The sequence below is a fragment of the Curcuma longa genome, unplaced genomic scaffold, assembly GCF_044706935.1.
Source record: "Curcuma longa cultivar G26 ecotype Majalengka, Jawa Barat unplaced genomic scaffold, ITB_CL_G26_1.1 utg509_np1212_2302976_RagTag, whole genome shotgun sequence".
Taxonomy (NCBI): Eukaryota; Viridiplantae; Streptophyta; class Magnoliopsida; order Zingiberales; family Zingiberaceae; genus Curcuma; species Curcuma longa.
The window spans coordinates 939,172-965,419 of record NW_027435603.1 but is presented as its reverse complement, the minus strand read 5'-3'; the positions used below and the strand labels follow the sequence as shown (position 1 = coordinate 965,419).

General features: G+C 35.6%; 3 protein-coding genes across 4 annotated transcripts; 2 read left to right on the top strand and 1 right to left on the bottom strand.

Moving 5' to 3' along the window:
• Nucleotides 1–212: 212 nt before the first annotated feature.
• On the top strand, nucleotides 213–575 carry LOC141820746 (indole-3-acetic acid-induced protein ARG7-like). The gene has a single exon (XM_074708112.1). The coding sequence runs from the start codon at nucleotides 213–215 to the stop codon at nucleotides 573–575; it is 363 nt and encodes a 120-aa protein (XP_074564213.1).
• A 4,498-nt stretch (nucleotides 576–5,073) lies between these two features.
• Nucleotides 5,074–9,931, top strand: LOC141820628 (F-box only protein 6-like). The gene is made up of 2 exons (XM_074707982.1): nucleotides 5,074–5,213; nucleotides 8,560–9,931. Exons 1-2 carry the CDS (start codon nucleotides 5,107–5,109, stop codon nucleotides 9,794–9,796), a joined length of 1,344 nt encoding a protein of 447 aa, XP_074564083.1. The 5' UTR covers nucleotides 5,074–5,106; the 3' UTR covers nucleotides 9,797–9,931.
• A 936-nt stretch (nucleotides 9,932–10,867) lies between these two features.
• Nucleotides 10,868–25,423, bottom strand: LOC141820698 (calmodulin-binding transcription activator 4-like). 2 transcript variants are annotated; one of them, XM_074708065.1, is made up of 11 exons: nucleotides 25,269–25,423; nucleotides 24,186–24,311; nucleotides 23,977–24,092; nucleotides 21,883–21,971; nucleotides 19,652–19,697; nucleotides 18,184–18,670; nucleotides 17,511–17,641; nucleotides 14,175–14,860; nucleotides 13,449–14,040; nucleotides 11,859–12,152; nucleotides 10,868–11,257 (listed from the first exon to the last, which is right to left on the bottom strand). In XM_074708065.1, exons 1-11 carry the CDS (start codon nucleotides 25,279–25,281, stop codon nucleotides 11,216–11,218), a joined length of 2,622 nt encoding a protein of 873 aa, XP_074564166.1. In that variant the 5' UTR covers nucleotides 25,282–25,423; the 3' UTR covers nucleotides 10,868–11,215. The 2 variants fall into 2 exon arrangements, with proteins under 2 accessions (XP_074564166.1, XP_074564168.1); XM_074708067.1 differs by lacking the exon at nucleotides 25,269–25,423 and having other exon boundaries at nucleotides 23,977–24,064; nucleotides 24,186–24,229.
• Nucleotides 25,424–26,248: the final 825 nt, after the last annotated feature.

Sequence of the window (26,248 nt, the reverse complement as noted above, 5' to 3'; positions counted from 1 at the left end):
TCGCTCGATCGCCCCATGCTCTTTCCCTGAGAATTGAGATTAAAAATAATTCATTCCATGATCAAATTTTGTGAGGTACAGCGCATCCGCAGTCCCACAGCCACCATCACCATCATCTTCCTCCGCCGTGATGTGTCTGTGTGTGTGTATATATGTGTGTGTGTTGCCGTTCACTGAGCTGGGTCTCAGGAGGTTGAATTGATTTGGGGTTGATGATGAGGCCCAAGGGGATGCTGCTGAAGACGCTGCAGCGGTGCCGGAAGGGGGAGGGGGCGGCGGCGGTGGCGCCGGAGGGGTGCCTGGTGGTGCGGGTGGGGCCGGAGAGGGAGCGCTTCGTGATCCGGGCCAGGTGGGTGAACCATCCCCTCTTCCGGGGGCTGCTAGAGGAGGCGGAGAGGGAGCTCGGGTACGGGAACGGCGCCGGGCCACTGGAGTTGCCGTGCGAGGTGGAGGTGTTTGCAGAGGTAGTGAGGGAGGTGGAGGAGGAGGAGGCGGAAACGAGGAGGTGGTGCAGTTTTGGGCGGGCCGGCGGCGGCGGCGGCGGTGGCGCAGGGTATCACCGTGTGATGAGTTGAATGGCTCGTGACTTCTGTGTACTTCTTTTTTTCACCTGAGGATTAATCTTTTAATATAAAATTATTTTTCCTTAATTGCTTGGGTGTTTATTTTATTTTATTTTAAATTGGATTAATTTTGAAAATTATTCCTCGCATTTTAAAATTAAAAAATAAATAAATTACTTCTTGAAATTATATGAAAAATTTAGAGTTGATTTATGCAATTTCTTTAAGTTAATTTCTTAAATTTACCAAATTCTAATCCATCTAAATAAACCGGCCGGTCGAGCCATATAATTGGATCCAAATCTTACGTCCAACTCATTAACCAGGAATATCTCTCGTACTTGGGCTCGATTTAAAAGCCCATCTTACTCCACTTCCTATTGGATTCGAATCCATTTCTATTGGATTCAAATAATCATCCTCAAACCTATTAACCATTAAAATATAATGGGCAAAAATCAAATGGGTATTCACCATTTGCAAAATCGTCACATGCACATTTCATTTTCAATTAAAGTCAAATGAACGGTCCTTCAATAATTTTATTTAGAAAATACCCTTTGATCCAATACTGTTGTAACAACTACAAGTAGAGGTGCTACGTGTAGAAGTTATTAAATAACTGTTATAACGTATATAAGCTACCTAATAGTTATTACAACGTGTTTAAGGTGAGTTTAGATTTAGAGTTTACACTGTGTAAAAGTTACATAGTAGCTGCTAGATCGTGTTTATGATGAGTTTAGAATCTCTGAACAATATTATATCAAAATATTATTTACCAGCTTATTTAGACTTTATCAAAATCATTTTAAAATTATTATAGAAGATATGGTTCGGTACGGTATACCGAATTTTGTATACGATACCGTATAGGCATGTTACCATACAATCCTAAATCCTAAACTATACCGAAATACCGAACATACTAAATACGGTGTAACAACTACTGAGTATGTGCTTATATATATTTTTTCCCACCCCTAAAGATATTATATAGCTGCTACAATCCTAAATCCTAAACTCAGAATACGTTGTAACAACTACTGAGTAGTTTATATATATTAGAGTATCTATTCAGTAATTTTTACATGGTGTAAACTCTAAACTCACTCTAAACATATTATAGCAGTTACTGGGTAGCTTTTACACATTGTAACAACTACTCAATAGCTTCTACATATTATAGCAGCAACTAATAGCTACTACAACAGCGCTGAATCAAGAGATATTTTCGGGATAACATCATTGATGGGGTGCCCAGGTGCTTATTTGATGTTATTATGCCCTTTTGATTTTTATCCAAATATAATCATCAGTGGATATGGTTAGACCCCTCTTAATTTCCAATAAAAATATTTATAAAATTCTAAATTTAATTTGAACAGATAAAAAAATTAATCATATTTATTATACAAAATTTTAAATGTTTTAATAAATATAAATATAAATATATAAATTAAATAAATTTTTAATTGAATATTATTATTTTAATTAAAGAAAACCTTTTTATAGTCCATTTTTATTATTTCAAATTTTATAAATCCTAATTGGAGAAACTGAATTTAGATTAGATATACAAAATTATATATATATATATTTTATATAAATAATTTATGTCTCCAAACATGATAATATATATAATAGATTTTATATATTTTTTGCAACCCTAAAGACTAAGCATAAACCACTTTATTTCTTTCCCCTTGTGAGTACAACAAGACAAGGAATATTCCAATTGCCTTTGCAAGTGAGAATCCATCCCAAACCCAAAGAAATGTATGAAGTATAATGGTTAGGCATTTTAGGGTTTTGTAGGTTTGATACACATTATTATCTACATGCACATGCAAATTCATACTTTCAAATCTAAATGATCTTCATAATTAAATCACTAAACTTTAAGGGTGTGCTATAATATAGAATGAAATAAAATTCATTTTATTTAATGCTTAACTAATCTAGTCCATCTAATTCTTTTAATTAATATAATTTATTTGATCTATTTTGCTCACTTAACGCGTCATAAATCTACTTTATTTGTTTAATACACAAACTATGTGTTTTTTTTTAAATGGGTGAAATTGAATGAAAAATTCTTTTAAAAATAAAATATTACACCTTAAATTATCCATCCAAATATCAAAATAGAATATATAGAGCTAAAATAGATATGAACAAATACTTAAACACCCAATAAATATGCAAATTGTTATTGTTATAGAGTAAGAAACTATTCATATTCTATTCTATTTTCACCTAATTAGAGATTTGAAAATGAATTCTATATAATGAAAAAATATATATTAAATTTTGGCAAAAGGGGTCAAATTTTGGTGAATGGATCTAGGGTTGTATCCAAGTTAAAAGTAGGCAAATCATTCATTACCCACACCTTTTGCTTTTCCTTTTCTTCCCTTTGAACTCATACCACATCATTGCATTCAATTGCATTGCACACATCTTCTTGGATTTTTGGTCATCTTCATCATTGAATCCCTCCCTTTTCTTCTCCACTTTAATTCAATGGCAAAATGGTTATCATGGTTGTTCAAATTGTAGGTAATTTCAGTACCATCCGACTCACATTCTTCGTTCGTTATGATTATTTCGAAGACTAGATCCTTTAAAAAAATTTTAGTGATTTAAACTATGGATTGAGAGATGGATTTTAAATGTAATGGGCAATAATTAATTAATTAATTTTTAGCTTAATTTTTCCATTTTAATCAGAGTTAGCTAAACCTAACTTTTGTATACATATATTTTTTTCATTAGAACAGTTGGAAAAAAACACAAAATATGGATCACGTTTAAGACTAACCCAACTATATTCAGAAACATATCTTTGTTCTAATCGAAAAATGACAATTGATGCCAATTGCACTGATTAGGTAGACTCAACCTCCCTAAACCCTAATTACACCATTGCACCTACCACTCTTTCGCTAAGTCCAAACCGATTACTTGCGAATCAAAACATGCATGCCAAGGGATGCCAACTTTTGAGAGGAAGCCCAACCTCTTTCCCTCACTCTACCTTTCCTTCAAGCAAAGGCATTGATCTAGTAATTATTGCTTTAGCAAGATATAGCCACACTCATTACTTGGTAGAAAGGACCTCCCTAAAAATATATAGAATGCTTTCTCCTTTTCCTTGAAAAAGAAAGCTCAACTTTAATTAATAAGCTATTTCCTACACTCCAACTTAATCCAAAAGACTCATAATAATTAATTATTATTAATAATCAAATTTGATTGTGGCTTATTTTTTATGGAATTGTGACAAATTAAAATGTCTCATCAATAAAAAGAAAAGACTTGTCTTGAAGGTGAAAGAAAACAAATTGGTGGCTTTTGGAATGTTGAGTGTTCTTTTGTTGTAGAGAGTGCAAGTGAAAAAAATATATTTTATTTTATTTATTTTTTTTAAAACATTCTTATAATTAATGAGTTTTACTTCTTGATAGGTCATTCATGATTCATGTGGTTCAAATCTTGAACCGGATGTGGAATCAAATTGTTGGGTCTAAAATTGTGCCACTAATAATTATTTATTTACTTATTTTCTAAGTTATTCATTGGGGTTTTTTTTATTCTTCATGTTTTTTCTCACTTTATTAATTATTGAATTAAGATGATTTTTTGTGTGTCATAAATGTTTAAATTAAGTCAATTAGTAGCCACTATGATTATTATCATAGTTGTCACTGTCCTTAAGCCTTTTCTCATTTAATGGCATTTATATTGAGAGAAAAGAGTACAATTAATGGGAGCTCAAAATTGTCCTAGAGACTTAAATCTTCATTGAAATAATGAATTAAATCAATGTAATCCACCTTGATTAATTGAGTTCATAATTGCTCATCATCTTTAAGCATTTCTTGTTTGTTGTATATGTTTGATTGTATCTAGAATGAGAGATTTGAATATCATTTTCAATGAAATAATAAAACCCATTAATTGTGTTTTAGAGAGGATAAATTTGAATATCATTTACCAATTAAAGGGTTGATTTATTAGTAAAAATATTTAAATAATGAAATAAAAAATATAAGAAAACTTTTTAACATTAATCTAAGATAAAATTAGATTATTCTATCCTTTTTAATTTTGTTGATGAAAAATATATTTTAACAATAGAATAATTGTTTTGAAAGATATTTAATAATAATAAAATTTAAATGGATATTAAAAAGTATATATAAAATTTAGGGTGAATTTTAAAAATTATCATATATTTATAGTTGGATCCAGATTTCAAGATCCGATCCGTATTCCGTGTTGGATTATAACCGCATATGCTTTCTGTGCGGTCGGAAGCAGATCCGCACGATGCGAGAAGGACGGAGAATACACAAACACAGTGGCAAGTCCGGTAATTGTTTGTATAATTAGGGGCTGATTAGTAGTACGTGTGACGTGGGACTTAGGAATTTGAGCTATTAGATTCAGAAGAGAACAGAGCTGGTGGAAAACCGAGAGAAGATACGAGTGGCGGCGACGGCGACGGCGACGGCGACGGCGACGGCGGAGGTGGCGGATGGATGAGGCGGCGGTGCTGAGGCAGGTCGTCGGCCGCATCCAGGAACATTGCGAACTTTACGCCTCCTCGCCTTCACTTGACTGGCCTCGCTATCTCGATCGCAGGCAAAATGCCTATCCCTTTCTTTTCCTTTCTGCTTTTTTGCTTTCTTGTTTGGTTTAGTCTGGGTTCTTTACTTATCAAGGGAGGTCGGAATTGAATGCTAAGTTTTGGAAGTGATTAAGTAGATATGTGCTTGAAATCTCTTTTGCTTCTGCTCGATCTCTTGGCTTCGGAGACGAGGAAGCGCATTAGGGTTTTGCAGATCCTTGTGTTCGATTCGGGAAAGTTGTTTTTTTTCCCTATTCTCTACTTTTGTTTTCCTTTTGTGTGTGCGCGTGCAGTTTCATGCTTAAGTTTTTTCTTTTCTTTTTTTCTTTTTGCGTTATTTGCATCTTTCTTTCTCTCGAAGTTGGTTGAAGTGGGTCTCCTTCATCTGTTTGTTTGTTTTTTTTTTTTTTTGCCTTATAAAAAATTTTCTTTGCTGTTGAATTTGTTAGATGAAATTGTTCACCAATAAAGATTGGTAGCTGTAAATTGAAAGGCTTGTCAGCAAGTGTTTGATTGGAATCTATCATCTATCTTTTTTCTTTAAAGTTTCTCTTTTATCCTTTTATTCCCTTCTGTTAGCTATGTGATGATGGATGACCCTGTTGCAGCAAAGGGAAGTGTCTCAGCCATCCAATCTTTAATCCTTAAATATGACTTACCTGATTGTGTTTTGATTTTTTTTTTCTTCCTTTGCATAATAGCAGATTCTTAGAATTTGTCAGATTCACTGTGAAAACATAATTTCTAGCATCTGTAGGCTGCCAAAGTTTTCTTTTTCAGAAGCTGAACCTTATTATTGATGCTTGATGTTTGTGTTCAGTTGTTGAGTACTCACCAATTGTTGGTTGTCATCCACATGCCCATCCAAGAGGCTGGTTTTTTCCTCTTGCTCATAGATGTAGATTCTAACCTTATACCAAGTTCCATCCAAATCTCGTGTCTTCTTAATTTTTTTGCCACAATCTCCAATGGCACTGAAGATGAGAGCCTACTGTTTGCAACACATGGAAGTAGATAAAAGAGGATCAAAGAGTTGATGACCGAATAGTGCAGACATTCCCTTTGCTGCAACTGGTTCATCTATCAACATAATGATGGTAGAAGGAAGGATAAACAAGAAATATTGGGAGGGAAGCAGATAGTTGACATAATCTAGTCCGAGTCTTGCTGGAAAACCTTCAGCTTATATATATAAATCTTTATTGATGAACAATTTCATAAAACAAATTCAACAGCAAACAAGAAAAAGTGAACACGAATAAACTAGAGACAATATGGATATCCACTTCAATTTAATTACAACGAGCAGTGCTACAATGATCTTTAACCCAATAAGTAATATCAGAGTACTTATGATGCCAACAACTATGTTATAATCCTATAGTTTATACTATCTAGGATTTGTCATGTCTTACTTTTTCCAATTTTCATAAAGTACTACTATATCTCTTTTCTTAGTAGGTTTTTACAAATATGTACTAATAAGTTAGTTTAAGGATCATGGATTATGATAGATAGCTGTAGTCAGTAGTCATTTATTGATGTACTATATTGGTCTGCCATATGTTTCTTGGGTGCTGTATGATGATAACACCTCTAAGGAAATGCAGTAGAGATAGACAAATGTGGTTTCTTTGTACTTCCTTGGTGCAAACATCTTTTCCAGTACAAGAGTCACCATAGGATGCTATATCTTCATTGCTGCTATCAGCTTAGGTAGCTTCTTTAGACAAGGAATGCTGATGAAAATTCAACTGGGGGAGCAACTAGATCTCCTTGAAAAGGCATCTTTCATAGTTGGGGTCATGGTATTTATTATATTGTACTCATCCTCAATATCCACATTTTATCATGGACTAAATATAGAGGGGTCAATGGGCTCTTATGGGCACGACTGAACGACCTCAGGCCCAGCATTGGCTTATGCTTGAATGGCCAATTCCTAGCCTGGTAGATCATGATTTAATAATAAAATACTATACTTTAAAACAAATTAAATGAAAATAAGATTAAAATATGAAGCATTTGAATAATAATCTATTATCAACTTCTAATAACAAATAAAACTAACCTAACAATATTTTTTTAAAAAAATGTTTTCAGGTTAAAATTTATTGTTCATGAGACTTGTTAAACTTGTGGCCATTGCTTGGACTAGCCCACGAGCCATGTCTAGTCTAACACTGTTCCGTGCGGCCAAGCTAGCGATAGCGTACTAGCTGAGAGGGTTGCCCACCTTGCTGGCCCGTTTAGTGGTGGACCATCCATGACCCATCTAATGTCGAGCTGTGGGTAGCCTAAGCCCATCCGAAACCTCTACCATTTTCCACTAGAAAGTACTTCACCTCTGATTGACCATTTTCCACTAGAAAATTTATTAACCTAGATTTCTCAGAGCTAATTTTGAGTCTAATCTAACTTTATCTTCAGTACTAAAGCAGGATTTAACATACAATTGTTTTTCACATCTGCTTTGTGCCTTTGTTGCTAAAGTATTTTAGAGAAGCAGTCGGTTAAATGTTCAGAGTTAAATGCTAGTTTATTTTACATACAACCCTAGAAATTGCAGATATTAGTTTTTTAAGCATCATTTGAGCCATGGCATTCTCAGTTATAAAATATGTCATATTTTTTCAGCTATGCCATGCTCATATTTGCAGTTATTGCAACTTGGTTTGATTTCAAAACAGGATTGTGTTCTTATTTTTTGTAGTTAAGACTGTTATCTGGTTGTCAGAAGGAATCACTAATTCTTCTCTGAGATATGGAATACTTAAAAGAGAAGAATTGGTTTATTTTGTTATGTAATTCTATCTACTTAGTAATATGACTAACTTGTTTTTCTTTCGGTTATATTTGTATTTGTAGCAAGTTGTTGATCTTAAGCCATGGTTGTATAATGAATTATAGAAGGGCTACTGATAGAAGCAAAAATTATTTGGTACTTAGACTTGGAAATGAATATCCAACACATGCCATATTTTTGATATGGCTTTCTCTACAAGTTTTTAGACGTGATCAGTGCTCACTCAGGGAATAGATGTCTGAGTGTCATTATCTAATTCAGGTAGAAAGGGGTAGATGAATAGTCTAAGTGCTAAAAGAAAATAAAACATGTTATTACATGGATTCAAGCGCTCGGTTGTTTCTCAATAGGAATTTTCTGTCCACTCAAAATTTAGGTGTTTGTGATAAGTACAGAAGAGTTTGATGAAGAACCCAACTATCAATACTTTTAGGTGTTGTATTTGTTTTTTCATATAAACATATTACTGCTGTGTATTTAGTTTGTTTTGGAAGTTAATTGTCTTCAGAAAGCTAAGATTGATAAAACATTTGCTAATAGCTTGTCATGTGCAGGTTGTATATACTGGAGTTGAATAACCCTTTGGAATATGACTTCTGTGGTATTTTAATGGAAGATAAATCTGGTCAAAAAATGGTTGAAGTTCTTGAATCACCACATTGCAAGAGACCTAGAAGAGAAAAGAACCCTGCAAAAACAATTGCATCAATTTCAAGTGGCTTGATGGATCAGCAAATCTGGAAAGACTTTCCAGAAGATCTTTTTGAAGCCGTGATTGCAAGACTCCCTACAGAATCCTTCTTCAGGTTCCGAACCGTATGCAAAAAGTGGAACTCCTTGTTGTCCTCCTGTACCTTCTCCCAACATCTCTCAGAAGTTCCCAATTTACATCCCTGGTTTTTTTCAGTCACTCATGAAAACATAACCAAGGGTGCCATGTACAATCCATCTTTGAGAAAATGGCATCATATTTCCATTCCGTTTCTGCCTGCAAAGACAGTGCTTCTTCCGGTAGCATCAGCTGGCGGTCTCATTTGTTTCTTGGACTTATCACATAAGAACTTCTATATTAGCAATCCTCTGACCAATTCATTCAAAGAACTTCCACCAAGATCGTACCGAGTCTGGTCCCGAGTGGCTGTTGGAATGATTCTGAACGGGAAGACTGCTGGCAGTGGCTACAAGATAATGTGGCTGGGATGCAATGGGGATCATGAGATTTACGACTCCATTCATAACAGTTGGAGTCGCAGTGCCAGTTTTCCTCCAAGCATCAAGCTTCCCCTCTCTTTAAATTTCAGGTCACAAACAGTGTCTGTCTGCAGCACCATCTACTTCATGCATGCTGAACCCGACGGCATTTTGTCATATGACATAGTAAATGGTATTTGGAAGCAGTACCTCATCCCTTCACCACTGCACCTTACAGATCATACACTGTTGGAGTATGAGGGTCAGATTTTGCTTGTAGGTTTGGTGACTAAGAACGCCGCCGCATGCGTTTACATATGGGAGATGCAGAAGATGACTCTCCTGTGGAAGGAGGTGGACAGAATGCCAAACATCTGGTGCTTGGAGCTTTACGGTAAGCACGTAAGGATGACATGCCTGGGCAACCACGGGTTGCTCATGCTTTCCTTGCGGTCGAAGTGGATGAACCGTCTCATTATGCACAATTTGTCGACAAAGGAATGGCAACGAGTGCCGGAATGTGTGCACCCTCACGGCAGGAAGAGACAGACAATTGCTTGTGGGACTGCATTTCATCCATGTCCCACTGCTCTTGCTTGATGGCTCTCTGTTGATTTGAGTGTGATCATTTTGTAGAAAGGTATCCTTGTCTCTTGGTATCAATAAACACCGACACTCCCATGTCACGATCGTCTGAATTAGAAGAAAAATCGATCGAGGATTCTTGGTGTTTTGTATTGTGGTTCTTGCTCTTGCATAAAGTTCTTCGAAAGTGAAATATGATGCCTGATGATTCAGCCTCAGTTTTATTTGAAAGTGTCTTGATGTTGGTTTCAGAAATATGTTCTTACATATGAAAGCTGAACAGAAAAGTTAGATGGATCTGGATTTTTAATTTTTAGAAATTCCTTTAAAATCCATGACTCTGTAGTTCTTAATAATGAACAATCTATTAATACGATCTTGCATCTCTTTGACAATTGAAGTGATGAGTAGAATGTCTCTGAAGTTGGTTGTGATAGTTTAAAAATGACCTATGAGTAGTCATTATGTCTCGATGCGTAATGTATAGATCGATCGTCTACGATATCGTAGGCTCGATAAATGTTGCCCATATAAAGAGCTATTGTGTGTTTATACTTCATAACAAGAAAAATAGTAGAAGAAGATGCTCTAAGGCTAGCATTCTATTGCCATTGAACAAAAGTAGTAATAGTAGGATATGGGGCAGTGGCGTGTGAGGAGCTGAAGTGAGGAGAAGCTACAAAAGCACAAATGACAAACACACATGAAGGGTGTGTAAAGATTTACGCATGACAAATGCCCGTAGAAGGCGACTAGATGACATGCGAAGGATACACCAAACAATAGACGCATGGAGGGTACATGGAAGACACACAAAGTACTCGCGGCTAGACAAAGGACAAGTGAAAGTTGTGGCAACACAAGGAATTGCCGAGCTAATGCAAGCGGTCGTGCAATGATGCAAGGGTACCACAACACACATGAGAGTCAAAATTGAACAAAGTGACAGATACTGAACTCAAGGCAAAGCCAAACATGGACAAATAAGATGATCAACAAGAACCACTATGATGTCATACAATAACAACTAAGTCTTATCTCACTAGGTGTGATCGGCTAAAGTGGATGTGATACCATGTGGGAACTAATATGGAAATTATTCTCAATCAACAGTCCTAGCATATATATTGCAAATAGGGTATGACATTACAATCACATTCTCGTAGATTACACCTTTCTTTATGAATTATGTATGAGTCCAATAACAATTACATGCAAAGGACTCAACCAATTGTTTGGTTTGCAAATTCATACTGACGAGAACTTTAGTATCTATTTACCAAAAACTTATTTACAAACACCAGAATTCATCTGTACAAACGAAAGATGCCACTTCGCCTCTGTTATGATCCGCATTTGAGGATGATTAGTCCAACTGCCTAACCTTCCCAAGTGAAGTAAAACCATGTTTCCTTATTCTTCCACGCCTCATTATTAACAGTTGGTTGGTTTATTATCGTTGCTACTCAGCTCAGCCTGCAAAGAAAGGAAAAAAACAAAAGAGAAATCAATTAAGTGTGGCTTCAGTTGAAACAGCATAACAGAGTTTTTGCTTGGAAAATATACATTATGTTGTTCCTCAAAAAGGAAAAAATTGTTATGCTGTTTGCTGAGTACTTATTAATAAAATGAGAGAGATGCAGGTTCCACTTAAAGGTTTTGGGTGCCCAAAGACCTGAAGAACATGTGGAAATCCAAAATTTCCTTTGGAAACGCTTATTTTCATTGCAATGATATAAGTTTCTACTTAGACAGCAGCATTAATCTAACAAGATCAGAACTTACAGAATAGCCTCTATATAATTCACTAATCTTTGTTTAAAATTCTGTGAATCAATCAGGATTTCTTAATGAGGATAAGGTGTTTGTGTCCAAAAAATCAGGAACCATCTACGGGTTCAAGAAGAGTCTCTAATGATGATCTTCCAAGTTTAATCAATCACTAGACTGTAACAACCCCAACAAAGACCTGGTAAAATTTCATCCAATATCCAAACAAAAACTCTGTCCAGAAGCAGTATATTTTGACTAATTCACCATCTGTAGTTTAAAAAGCACATGATTCTATGTGTGTTACCTTAGTTTGTTGGTAGCATTCGAGCATCCGGCGGTACTGACGCCGTGCTTTAGGACTCTGCACCACTGACAAGACCATTGAAGCAGCTTCATCTGTTGCTAAATCCACTTTTTGTTTGCGGAAAACCTTGATTATGTCATCTTCTTCCTTCTCATTAATAAATTCTTGTTCAGCACGAAACCCCCTCAAACCAACTCCTCTTCTATGCCATCGCAGTATGGCCTTGTCCATAAAGTTGACAGTCCAAAGAAGCGCCTTGTACTTTTTCCTTGCCAAATGAGCTCTTACATGAGACTGTCATAATACAAAAGTGCATAATTGAATAAACAGTTTCTAATAACTTCCTATTTAATTAGAGGAACTACGAAGTATACATGTGTTGATGTTTATCAACATAGGACCAGTTTAACATAGGACCAGTTTTACACAGAACTCATACCAAGATTGCTGAATTTAAATTTAATGACCCACTTCAATGTCAAGTTTGGAACTAAAAGGATGTTAGTCATATTGCTTTGCATTCTTATCATCCAGAATCAAGATAACTTGGATCCTTTTCCGAGATTCAGTGTCTGATCTCAAAAGATTTGTAGCTCCTTAGGTGATTCCGGTGAAAATGTTCCATGATATCAAAATTAAATCAAAGGATCTAAACTAGAATCTCAAAAGAGGTCACTACACAAAAAGAGGCATAGTGGAAATATAATCCATCTTTGAGGGTTGGCACAAACAATTTCTCACATTGGATAAAGATAGATGAATTTGAGTATATATTGCAATTAGTCAAATATTTTTCAGATGAATTAACAGGAAATAGTAATCATGGGTAATCTTTTCTGCAAAAGGTGGAATCCGCCACCCCAACGGCCCCACACGGTCGGCCCCACGACCATCTGTGAGGAGGTAAATCGAGAAGCTACAGTTGACCACGACGGAAGAGGTAATCAGTTCGTACAAATAATTGTTCAATTGTGTACATGAATATAAAGTAGGACACACTGATCAAATATCTGTATAGTCATTCACAATAATTAGAAGGCAGAAGCCTCTCACATGTGATCCATATGAAGACCCATTTGAAATGATTAAAAATAAAAATGTCACTGAATGATATATCAGTTTCAAATGAATGAATATAAGAAATCTGAACCAATAGGCAAAAAGTGCAAATAGAGCGGCAGGGCTATGATAATGAACAAACTACAACCTATATGAGTCTTGAGATTAAATGAATTGTAGTACATTGGTGCATTGGATGTTAAAACTAGAATACCATGTGAAAAACAAACCGATTTGATACATAGCACGAGAGTGAATTGGAATTATGGAAATATTAGAGACGTGCTATGGATGTGAATTCTCAGGAACTTCATCTAGAGAAGCAAAGTAGATGCTTAAGATACAAGAGTTATTCTATGCCAACATTATAATGATGAATCATTAAAATCAAAATTCTACACTATCATTATACATTGATGGTCAAACAGGTAAATAGTATCAAATCTGTTGTGCTACAGTATAAGACAGAGTATATTGTTCGAATAATAATTCAAACACAAATGAAATGCAATAAGGTAAGGATTCAAGTACCTGTATTTTCACAGCATGTTTTCGTAGAAGTAGAAACTCTTTTTTGGCTTTCCAACGTCGATAATTCTTTTGGATCGATAAAGCTGCTTTATCAGAATTATGGTCGTAATGACTTTGGAATATGTTATGCAACCTTGATGCGACAGAAACTTTATATATCTCTGCAGGGGATAGACTGTCCTTTCCTCGACTTACAGCAGCACTTTGTTGCTTCTTCCTGAAAGAATAGGAACGGAAAACAGCTTGTATACGAGCAGCAGCTTGAGCAGCATTTCTGGCAGCTGCCAAAGAATCTTTAAGTGACAATTGATCTTCTGTGCCACCATCTACAATGGCACTTCTCTGAGATATGGTCTCAACACCCCTATCTATCTCTGCAGATGCAGCCTCCAGTGACCTCTCAGTTTTCTCAGTTGTCAGAGAAAAGAGATGAGTAGTAAGTGCAGCTTCTGAAAGATATCCAGCAAGACCCTTGTAGCCATTGGCAGCTGCCAAAGAAGCTGGTGTTTTGCCTTGTGGCTCACGCGAACTGGGATTTGTGACAGCTCGAGCTGAAGCACCGGCAACAAGAAGTGCAGCAACCATTTCTTCCCTGGATAAGTCAAGTTCAAAAACATAGACATAAGGCATCCTGCTCAAACAATGTGTTACTTGGATTATTTCAATACTTTTCCATGCTAGGATTTCTAGATCAGTTCAAGAAAAAAAAAGTGCTGTTTCAAGTACCTTCCAAAATATGCAGCCCAGTGAAGTGCAGCCCATCCACCGGAATCACGGCAATTTATGCCTATACCAGAGTCGAGAATTGGTTGTAAGGCCCACATTAATCCCAATCCTGAGATCATGTGTAAGATGCATTGCTCTCTCTTGGGTAGCTGATATTTGTCAGTATCTCTTTCATGTCTAGATGATAACCACTGGTACAATTTATCTTTTAATAGTTCTTGAAGAATTGCATCCATTATATCTTTTGAAGCTATAGATCCATCTAGTAGTGCTCTAACGATGGGTTCCAACGTATCATTGGACCCCTTCAACTTCCTCAAAGGACTGACTTCTGGTTCAATATTACTCTCTTGAAGAATTGTTGCATCAAAATGTTCAGATAGAAGTAACTGAACAAATTTAACAAGAAGCAAGAGTTCCTCTGGGCTATACATTATATTTTCTTGTGCTGCATTTCTGTAGCTTGTATTTTTTAGCTTATCACGAAATTCAAATTCATGTATTTCACTACAGGGTTGCTTGTTGCCAACTGTAATTGATAGTTTGACTTTACCAGCAGCATGCAGGGGTGCTATGCAACGGAAAACACCATCCTGAACAATTTCCAAGGGAACTTCAGTATCTCCAAATAATACAGCCCATGTGTACTCTGCTGGACTGCAACGGAATTCTCCTATGATGACAACCTGTGACGTGGCAATTCAAATTAAGATGATCTTGATATTTGATAAAATTGCTTTGTATTAATCAACGACAGAACTTTGCTAAAGATGGGGGAAAAACAAATTTTGACTTTAATATGAATTCTAACCTTTTGTCATTATATTCTTTTGAAAGTACCCGTATCATAGTAGTCGTAAATGTGATGAGTAAAAATGTTACTTTGTTTCAAAATTTAAAAATAGGGTAGTTTGCTGGAAAAAGGTGTTTCGATGAATTTAGTTTAGTTTTATCAATTCTACTTCCTGTTTACTCTAATAATCCAATTAGTTCTGCAACTGAACTTATCTTTGATATGTATAAAATTGGTGGGTTACCTGCCTTCTGTTTCATACAGAAAGAAAAAGGTACATGAAATTCAAAAACCAATTGAAAAGTGTAGGTCCACTACTTTAGAATTAATTCTAGTATTGAGAAATCATGTGGTAAGGTCTTGTCAAAACATGACATTCTTCGCAACTGGTAGAAATTCCTTACGCTTCAAGAAACATGAAGACATTTTTTTCATTAAAGTCATAAAAATTCTTCCATTTCTTCACATTTGATTTTTTTTTCCCCTTCCTTTGGTTCTAGCAGCCAAAAGGATGCTACAGTAAGAAATTTGTTGATATATCTGTCCCCTGAACCATATTATATGACCAACACAACCATCTCATAGAAGAGCAACGCAAGAAACAGCCATTATTCTACATTCAACTATTGTGAGGCCACTCCTTGTGGATATTTAAATTGCTACTAAAATAGCACTTGCCGAACTATAAAATGGCTTCAAGTTACTTGGAAATTTGGTCTAGTATGATGGGTATCTGCATCAAGCCCACATCCTATATTTCATACAGTTTATGTAGTCTTGCCCACACAACCGAGGGGAATGAATGGGAAAGTAGGTTGCTTAATAACATGCCTTGCCCTGCCTGATTGCCATCCCTATATGCAAATGACATTTTAAAGACAAGAATATGATCTAATCCTTAACAATCAGTCAATCACAACCAGAAACTCTAAGTCCTAACTATTTGAGGGTCAGATTCATGGATCTTATCTAACTATTCTACTCTATAGAAGCACAACCGCAGGTAGTACCAAATATTTAGTATCACTTTTAATAGTGCTATTCTTTATTAACTCCCCCTTTTACCCTTTTTCTCCTACACCACCAAATCTAATCTATTCAACATGTCTAATTATAAAATTTGTTAGCCATCCTTAAAAATATTTTCACACCTACTCTATAGAAGAACAACCACAAATAGTACCAAGGTCCAAGTATTTAGTGTCAATTTTCATCTCTTCAAGGAATCAAAATACATTTCTATAGAGTGTCTAACCTGTCACAACTTCACGGCTTCCTCCACGACCTCGCCAGGCCATGTTGGTGCTGATCAGCGGGCGAAATGGAAAATTCCGCCCAAACCGACCGACATGACACGGTATTTTATACTATGGTTTTATTTGGTCTGCTTTTACCCTTTATCCCCTACACCACCAACTCTAATTATTCAAATGTCTAATTATAAAATTTATTGGTCATCCTTAAAAATATTCATGTAAATAGATTGCCATTTTATCATATCTCAAAGTTTCGTCTAATTATAAAATTTATTGGTCATCCTTAAAAATATTCATGTAAATAGATTGCTATTTTATCATATCTCAAAGCTTCACCAAGTTGTTCCCCCAGATTTTTTTTGTTCACCCAACTTATAATTCTCTCACTTGTACTTTCCTATCATCAAGGCTACATTTCATATATTCAATTTTAGTTCCACTTAGTTAATTATTTCCCAATACAAATTGAAACAATTTCATAGATACTGGCATTTTGTCTTTGGCTAATTTATTTTCCAACACAAATTGAAACAATTTCAAATAATAAAAAGATTAACGTCAGTTATTAGTACGGATAGAAAAGGACGTAGTCAAAATGTCAAATATAAAATTCTAGATTATTCTATTATATTGTCGACTAAAATACATGTAAATGCCTTGAAAATTGAATCAAAAGAACAATCCAAGACAAATCGTTGTAAGCTCAGCATTAACATCACTGTTATTGCATCATACCCATGTCTGATATCAACACATGTTGGATCTAACACTTCACTTGGTCTTTTGAAACAGTGCATCCTTGTTTTAAGCATCTAATAATGTACATTAGAAGTGTGCAGTTGAACATTATACGGCTTTTATATAAAACAAAAGTAACATAATGAAGTATGAGCATTGTACTTATTGATTAGTCTGTATGTCATATATCACCAACTTTTGGACAAGATGTAAGACAGGATCCTCCTTCATAACCTAAAATTTATATACATACTTTAGTTCACAGGTTTGATATTTTGTTGATTGGTTAATCTAAGACAAATTTATCCACGTTTCTAGTACTTGTAAATTTAGTGAAGGAACCAAAAAAATACAAGATAATAAAGCATGTATATGGACCAAACTTAAAGAGCCTTGAGATTTGTGACTGCAAATTGCAAATACCTAATTATTTGTTCCTTTCATTGTCAATCAAGTAGGAGGGGGGAAAAGTAATAGAATCCATTTCAATAGGAAGTATTAACAGTGTAGAATTGGTATAAGCAAAGGTTTAGACTTTATTGATTCTACCTTTGCACTTTCTGTAGTGAAACCCCATTCAGGAGCGATTTCATGTATTTTAAACAGATTTCCTTGTGCTAATGCCAAGCTTGATTCTGTTTGAACAGGAGCTTCAAACTGACTCTGGTCAAACCATGTATCTGAAAAAAAGAAGAAAACTCACTGTTTCCAACTGAAATAACATTTGTGGTTCCTTGTATTGGCAGATGATAGCTGGCTCCATCATTATCGACTTATTGTAACCAAAGACAGATGTGGGCCATGTAGCAATTTTTGGTTTATGTTTTACTTTTTCTAATGTTAGTTCATGTTATCTCTGATATTTTTTTTCTTCCACAATTCTCTGGCATGCCAATTCAATTGAGATATGCCCAAAGCTTAAGAATTATCAACAATTCAAATTTACTACCTTCCTATAGTTTATATTTGACTTTGAAAAAAAGCTTAATAAATACCTTGTCATTTAATACTTTCCATGTCAAGATAGGTCTAGCTTTTTGTAGTGTAAGATAGGGCAAAACCTTTCTGTTTCTAAACAAGAAAAGATAAAGGTATGACAAATGTAGATTCAAAATTGAAGTGTCTGAAACTAATGAACATCACTATCAATTACTATGGACCATGTGTTACATCAGAATGTATGTGGGCTAGTTCATATACATTTTGTTGGAGAAAAGCATACCTGAACTAATCAATATATTGTCAGGTTGTGCTCCATCTGTGGTATGACTATTTGAAATTTTTGGAGGATGCATAAGTGCTTTCTCTTGAGAATTCGTAATTTCATAATCCAGAAATTGTAGATAATGTGTTTCCACTTGACTGAATGGGAGCATTGTTTCCTTCCTAGAGGCTAAATCATCTTCGTCACTGTCTAAACTTAACTGCTGTTCAAGCTTCCTTAGTGCTTCATTGAGTTCTGGCAGTGATAATCTGTTGGATGATTCTGCTCTGTCCATTTTGTTTAACTGAGACATCTTGAGATTTCCTATGACAAGTTGAGAACTGACTTCTTCTGCCAATCCAGGACTGCTTGAATTTTTACCAGTATCATTAAATCCAGTGTCATGAGAAAAGTAATTTTCTTGATTATCAGAGATGCTGGCACTGTATCTGAGAGTTGGACCAGAATCATTTGAGCTTAAGATTGATTCAGGCATGAATCTTCCCTGCATTGCAGAACCATAAACAAGTATGAAAACACCTCTTATGGTAACTTAAGTTCCTAAAATAATTTTCTCAGAAGAATAGTGCAAACAAGAGAGAGCACACAAGCAATATTTTCCAGATATTTTCAACCCCAAAAACCCCTAAAAAGATTATTTTCAACAGCGCCATGTTCAGGTATAAAAGTATAAATTAAGAGTTGAAATAGTGTAATCAAATGATGTTTTTTACTGGATTCCTCTGAATAGACAACTCAGAGAACCTGCTATAGTTAATAATTTCACAATCACTTCAGGTCTATAGACTCTATACTTTGAAAGTCAAAGTCGTTTTCCAGATATACACATCTATAATTCATGTGTTGGTTTCCTATGGAAAATATGTGGATCAAAAATCCTCCCTGCATTAAAAGGGAACGTAGCATTAATCCATCCAGGGAAAAAGTGCAATCTAATTGAACTGATCTTGCATTTATATCCTACATAACTTCATCCTAAGCAGGATAAAAGTAATATATTTCTTCCATTACACTATGAAGCCACCAAATACTACAGGCAATCCCACCCCTTTTGTCCTCCCTTCTCTTTCAAGAACAAGAAAAGAAATTAATTCTCAAATCAGGTTTGAACTTTGATGCACAACTTTAATAAATCGCAATAGGTTCCATTCACATGGAAAAGCTGTCCATGATAACAAGAACTACAGAAATGAAAATGAAATTGAAGAACTTATAAGGCTTAACTCAACATCAACAATCCATGTTAATCCTAATCTACAAAGCTAAAATGAGTAAGATAAAGAAAGGTTTTTAGAGAAACACCTAAAGGATTGTATATATCTTAACTACATTCTTCCAGAATTCATATTTCCTTTTTCAGATGACTAATATGAATCCTTCTCATTTCACACTGGAGTGCTCTAAGTAACAAGACATAATCAGCAGAAAAAGAGCATCATCCATGTAAAACCTTGAAGCAACATACCTCAACAACCTCTCTGTAATGTACAAGAACTATGTGCTCAAAGGCCCTGCAAGCAAACATTGAATAAGAAATCTAAAATCACAGCGACATGGCTGAAAAAACACATCCTGAAATTGTATTTAAACAATTAAATATTCCAAACAGTATGAAGAATATCATGAGGATTGAATTTATTGAAATTCAATAGGCTTTCATCCATATCAGTGCCCTTGACATACTTGACATATGGATACTGATTATGTATCTTGTCATACTACACTTGAAATAATATTATGTTCATATTAGTCTTGACTCTTGAACCGATAAATCTCAAATTAGTGATTTGCATGCGATAATTGAATTAATGTGCCCTTGTGAATTATGAGAGAAGAGACGAGATGGAATTTGAAAGACAACACAATGAGCTCCAGGCTACAGTGGATGGCACAAGGCAGAAATGGAGTGACAATACAGAAGTTGAGAATAACAAAATGAGTGAAAAGAATAAAAAGAAATAATAATAGTGAGATATGCGAGAGAAAAATGATATTTTAAATCAATCTAGAGTCCAAGAACTAATTGTTACCTATTGAGGTTTAATTAAGGCTAACTAATGGATCACAGAGTTAATCAAGGGTAACTAGTAGTATTTATGACTGAACCAGCGAACCTTATTTCCTGATTTTGTGGTATCTGAACCAAATTTGGGTTCAATTTGAGGTTAGATTGGCTAATTTGCAGGGTGCACTAGGTGGAAAGAAATTTGCATGTGCTTTGGGTTTAAAGCAGGCTCGAATCAAGCCCAATCTAGACAAGTCTTGGCTGAACTGGAATTGAATCAGTTAGATTTGGTTGTCTTTTAGTGTTTTGAGTGGAGAACCTTAAGCCCTCTTTTATCCCCCATGCCTCATTCCCTGCCCCACTTCTCAAATCCCCTCACAATTTACTCCCATTCCTAGTAATTTCTCCCCCAGCAGCAGCACCAATCACTGTCAATGTTGCCGTCAACATACTACCACCCAAGCACCGCTTGTTCCCCATCATTCTAATGGTCTCACAAACAACTTCTGCTGTTGTTCCCATCACCACTGCTGCCCTTGCTTGTCGTCACCATACTGCCTAGATATAGCAGCCACCATTGCTTGTGAACCAACACCAGCTAGCTCCTCCACAAAAAAAAAAAAAAAAATCCCCCTACTCTCAAGCAGCAACAAACTTACCCCAAGAAACAGCCACCACTTCTTTGCCCTTTCATGCAGGGATTGAGCAACAACCCTTCTCTGCTTTTCAATATGTCTAAGAAGCATTACTTTACATGTTATTTTGAAAGTTGGTGTTCATTTCCAGTAGCACCTGAGTGAGAGAGCGAGGAATGTTGTGCAGCAATGAAGGAACCATTTCTTCCTCCTACAGCAGGTAATTAACATTAGAATGGTGAATCGCTAAAGGTTTTCTCATAGTGTGAATCAGTAATTGCATTTGACAGTATTAAAGTGATTTTGGTAGTTTGTGTTCTTGCTACATTGATGTTTCCAGCTTTGCATGTGCTGAAGAGATCATCACGTAGTCGACATGGGTTTATGCCATACCAATGGCCATGAATGTCCATTTGGGCTGTGCCAATGGATGGTCTAAATACCAGTTGACAGGCAGACTGCTCCATACCAAATCCATCTATCATGAATTGATATTTAAAAAATGTACATTCCAATAACTATATGGGGCAAATTAAAAATAGTCATAATTGATCTTCTAGGCCATAGACTTATGAAAATGCCCTCGTATTTGCTACAAAAAATCTCACCTGTTTGAGCTGTTCTCACTCAATATCTGAATTCTTCTTTTAATTCAACTGAAAATCATTGATATGGTAAATCCTAAGCTTAAACTATTATGTCTATAATACAAATTATCTCATAAATTCAAAATAAGGTTTATAATTGATAATTATCATAATTACCAAAATGGTAAAACTTGGTTAAATTCCAACATATGTAACCTAGTTGAATTCAACCAAATGCACACAAGAATTACGATGCAAAATAGTTTGATCTTAAAGTAACAGACAAATCATGGTATGGTCAAAAAAATGAAAAAGGTCAAAGGGCTAAATTGTATGCCAATTTATTTTCCAATAGATGCCTCATGAGTATAAGAATAGACTATCACAGAGAGTTTGCATGTAAATCAGAATAAGGGAATTATGTTTCAGCAAATAAACTATCAAGAAATATTTAATGATTAAAGCTTACGGATGAAGCATCCAATAACTCCTCCTTTGGAAACTAGAATTTTCCTCTCCACGAGCATAATAACAGTTTAATACTTCAGAATTTCCAACCTATTAATGAGAGGACATATAGACATCATCATAAATACTTTTGAGTCCCAGTTTTATGGGGCCAGTTAGGACTTAATGATGAATTAGCAAAAAACGTGATAAAGCAATAGTTCTATCGATAAATAAACTATTATAGTTATAATAAAATCAGAATTTCTATTTGAAACTGTAATGTATTAAAGGAAGAAAACTGATAACTTGACTCTGGTAATAAAATTATAATTGTTCATCCTGTTCTATGCTAATGGTAGAAGAAGACATGCTCAATAGCACCATTTGGGGTTTTAGACCCTAAACCATTTGACACCGACATTATGCAAGATTTGGCAATTATCAATCAGACTTAAATTGTGTTCTTTTTCCAATATTCTGAGGTCCTTACCAGAGACCTAAATTTACATATACCTTGAAATCAATCCTTACTTACACACTTTATATGCTACAATGGTCCCATAGATAAAGAATAATCAAGACTCAATCTTCTGTCTGCTTTTCTATATATAGTATTGCAGAGTCTTAGCCTGATAAATATTCTGTGATCAGTATTTCAGATAAAATTTAACAACCATTTGTCACAGATGCAAAAGCAGGTAACTGTCCTCGCTTCTATTGCTGTTGAGAACTAGCATCTCAATCACACACTCCTCATCCTGCGACACCGAAGTAGTTCATTGCTTTTTAGACTTCCTGGATGGCACTGGTAAAGTTATTGTAGCAAAAAGGCAGGTTGAAGAAAGATGTCACTTTTTAAAACATTATTAATTACCATTAGGGACCTAGTTGTAAACATCACACAGGACTAAAGTGTAATATTACAATGATAAATATTATATACAGGTAGAGGTACTTACGATATAGAAATTAGTTGTCACTTTATTAAGGAGAAAGTACAAACCAAGAATTTGTCATATCATTTGTCAGTGATAATCAGCCAATAGATTGCTAACCGAGCCTATATATACTTGATAGGGAAAACAATCCCACTGATTTTCCACTGACGTTCAATTCCTTCGTAACTTGCTTCTGTGGAGCAAACAGCATGTCTAAGATGCACAAGAGGAAACTAGAAGTCCTTGGATTTAGAGTATAGGATTCTTCTTAAACCCCTGTGGTTGCAGTAATATCCAATACTCCGATGTCGTTCACTCTTTATTTTTCTACAGCATAAACTAATCAAACAATGAATAGCAATAAGCTGACAGACTTATGCAATGGATAGGAAAAAATTTCCGATCTCAATAATCTTCGTGTAAATCCGGGATAGTTTAGGATGTCTACAGCTAATTTTTACCTAATATAAGATTAAGTAGACTACTAATACATTAGTGAAGAGAAACCTAGCCAGATAGAATATAGTCATCAATATTATTTCCTAATATTCAGGAAATATAGTAAAAAAAATTCAAGATCTAAGGTATTCCAGTGTCTATGCTAATGGTAGAAAGATGACTTCCAAACAAGTCATAGAACTAATAAAGTGAGACAAAATATTAAAAAAAAAAAAAGAGGATAGATTAATTCAATGGACTAAGGGAGTACAAGGCCAATGCATGCCTAAACCCAAACAATGGAGAGGCCTTTCCATAACTTGTATCTATGGTCACTCAGTTTGCATTGAAGGAGCCTTTCATGTTGCATGATTAGCCATCAAGAGAAAATACCGAAAACAATAAAGAAAATGTTTTAACAGGCAAAGTATGCAAACCTCAAGATAGAGTAAGAAGAAAAAATAACAGCTCTGGAAAAATCATGCAGAGTTCAGAAGTGTTATCTAATAAAATGATAGAAAAAGGTTTTTTTGCATACAAGAATCATACAACAAGCAAAGTATATATTGATTTTCCATTTCACGGATAATTATTGAAAGCAATAAAGTAAATCTTTTAATCAGGCAAAGCATACAAACCTCAAGGAGTAGGAGAGAAGAAAAAATAACAGCTCTGGAAAAAAAATCATCCAGCATTCAGAAGCATTATCTAATAATACGACACTTGTTTTTCTATACCTTAAGCCGCTCATGCCCTTCACGAACTGTCTTGCCATTTGTCTTTTTCCGCCACAAGTGTCCATCATTACGAAAATAGCGAAGCACCCTGCGGTTGAAAAGGAATAAAGAACCACCTATCAAGAAACTTCATAAAATCAAATCAGCCCAACTTTAAACATAGAATAATGCAAATCCTAATTAAGCACAATTTAGTAGTGTTTAATTACTATGTGGCTTTTGAGGGGGGGTCTCTGTTATATTAAATTTCTCATGATTCTGCAGGATATACAGAACTTCTACAGGCTTCAACCATCGTATTTGAGCTTCTTGGCACAACTTAGTTATATCAAACCCTGCAAGCACAAACGAGAAAAATTAGGTTAAAGTAGTTCATGCATTTCAATAAAGAGATTGACATCATACGCACATAAGATAGAGGACAATCTAAGGCATGAAAAATTAAAAGTATTGAGTCGCACTTTGACCATGACAATGGCAAAGAAAGACCAAAGAAAGATCAGAAAGTATATCTATTAAAAGCATAAAGAAAATAAAAGAAGAATCAGAAAGTATATCCATAGACACATATTCTCAGAGATATGCCTAATCTAGTCAAACTCAGTCAGGTAATGGGACCTACCGAATTTTGGTTTGGGTAGAAGCAAGAACAACTCTTGGCAAAAATTCTTGCTAAGCTGGAAAACTGGTTGAAATCCAACATGGAGGAAGCTCTGAAGTCGATTCCCTATAACTATGGCATGAATCAACCAGGATGTAGGTTGGATCTGAGATTTTCCTACCCCCTATGAAGGCCAAAATGTTGCCCATTGGTGAACTACAACTGAGGTCAACTGAGTTGAGATGTCAGTCACTAATATGTAGTGGCACGAACTAACTTCCTCTTGGAGATGGCACGGTAAGGAATTGCTTCCAACCAAGGAATTAGCTTCTTGGTTGAACGGTTCGACCAAGAAGCTCTGTGCAGACTTTTTTACTTGATTCACTACTCTTGTTACATTTTCTTTTGTCGGGCACTTCCATTAGCAGTGCTTGATTTTAGTTCCATTATTTTCTGCTGTGACTGTGTTTATTGTTTGGCGGCATAAAGAGAGAAGTGTGTACACACACAATGGCGCAATTAATGAAAAGAAAAAGCGAATTCTGTACGAGATCACCCCGTCAAAAAGAAAACTTTTCAGAGGGAGGGGGGTGCAACAGGTACAGAACAATCACTGTACAAAAAATGGAGAGAACAAGAAAAGAAAAGAAAAATACGAGAAAAGGGGATCGAAAGCCTAAGTCCAACATACCTTGCTGCATCATATCGAACCTCCGCACGGAAGCTCCTCCAGCAAAACAAGGATCGAAGTAGCTCAAGCCCTAGGGAAGGCAGCGACACCGGATGAGGTGAGGTCAAAAGCGGAATCCTCCAGTCCGAGTACAAAAAAAGCGACACCGAGTATTACAAACACAAAAAAAATTAGGTATGGCATCTGCCGCTCCGCTCTCTGATCAACACGTTTAGCACATGGAGTTGAAGGAGGAAGCCCGCCGAGAAGATAGCGATGGTGAGATCAGCGCGAACACCCCACCAAACGCTCGCTGCCATGGCGTTCGCTGTGCTGAGAAACCGCTTCCCTTCCCTTTCTCAGTCGGTTAGATTTTGCTTTATATTTTCCTCCCTGAATCTTTTTAAATTTGAAGAGCGAATAAAATTATGCGAAAAAATACATTTATAAATTATAAAACATTCCTTGTCCTTTATAAATTACTAAAAATGCAAAATGACCTATTATAGATACGGATCCATACAGTGAATTCCACATCTATGCTATACAGTGTGACATATTATATTTTCATGTAGTGTATCATTTACACTACTACATGAAAAAACTCAAGAAGCTAATATTGTGATCGTAGCAAGGGCGGAAGCACGAAGGGGCAGGTAGGGGCCACCGCCCCCAACTTTTTAATTTTCATTAAATTTGTCTTTATAAAAAAAAATTTAATTGGAACTAGCCCTCCCATCGAACGCCCACCCCTTTTTTTTCCAGACTCCAACCCAATGTATTGTGTTTGTGGGCTTATTTTTTTCCCTTTGGGCTTCAGCCCAACAGCTAAATAATATAATACATTAAATAGAGAAGGAGGGCATGAGATTGACAGTCTGATCGTGCGGCCGTGGCCCCCCCCCCCCTCTCTCGTGGAAACCTGCCTTCGCCCCTGGATCGTAGCATGATATATTATAGATCTGGGTCATATTATATTTTTCTATTACATTTGCATGTAG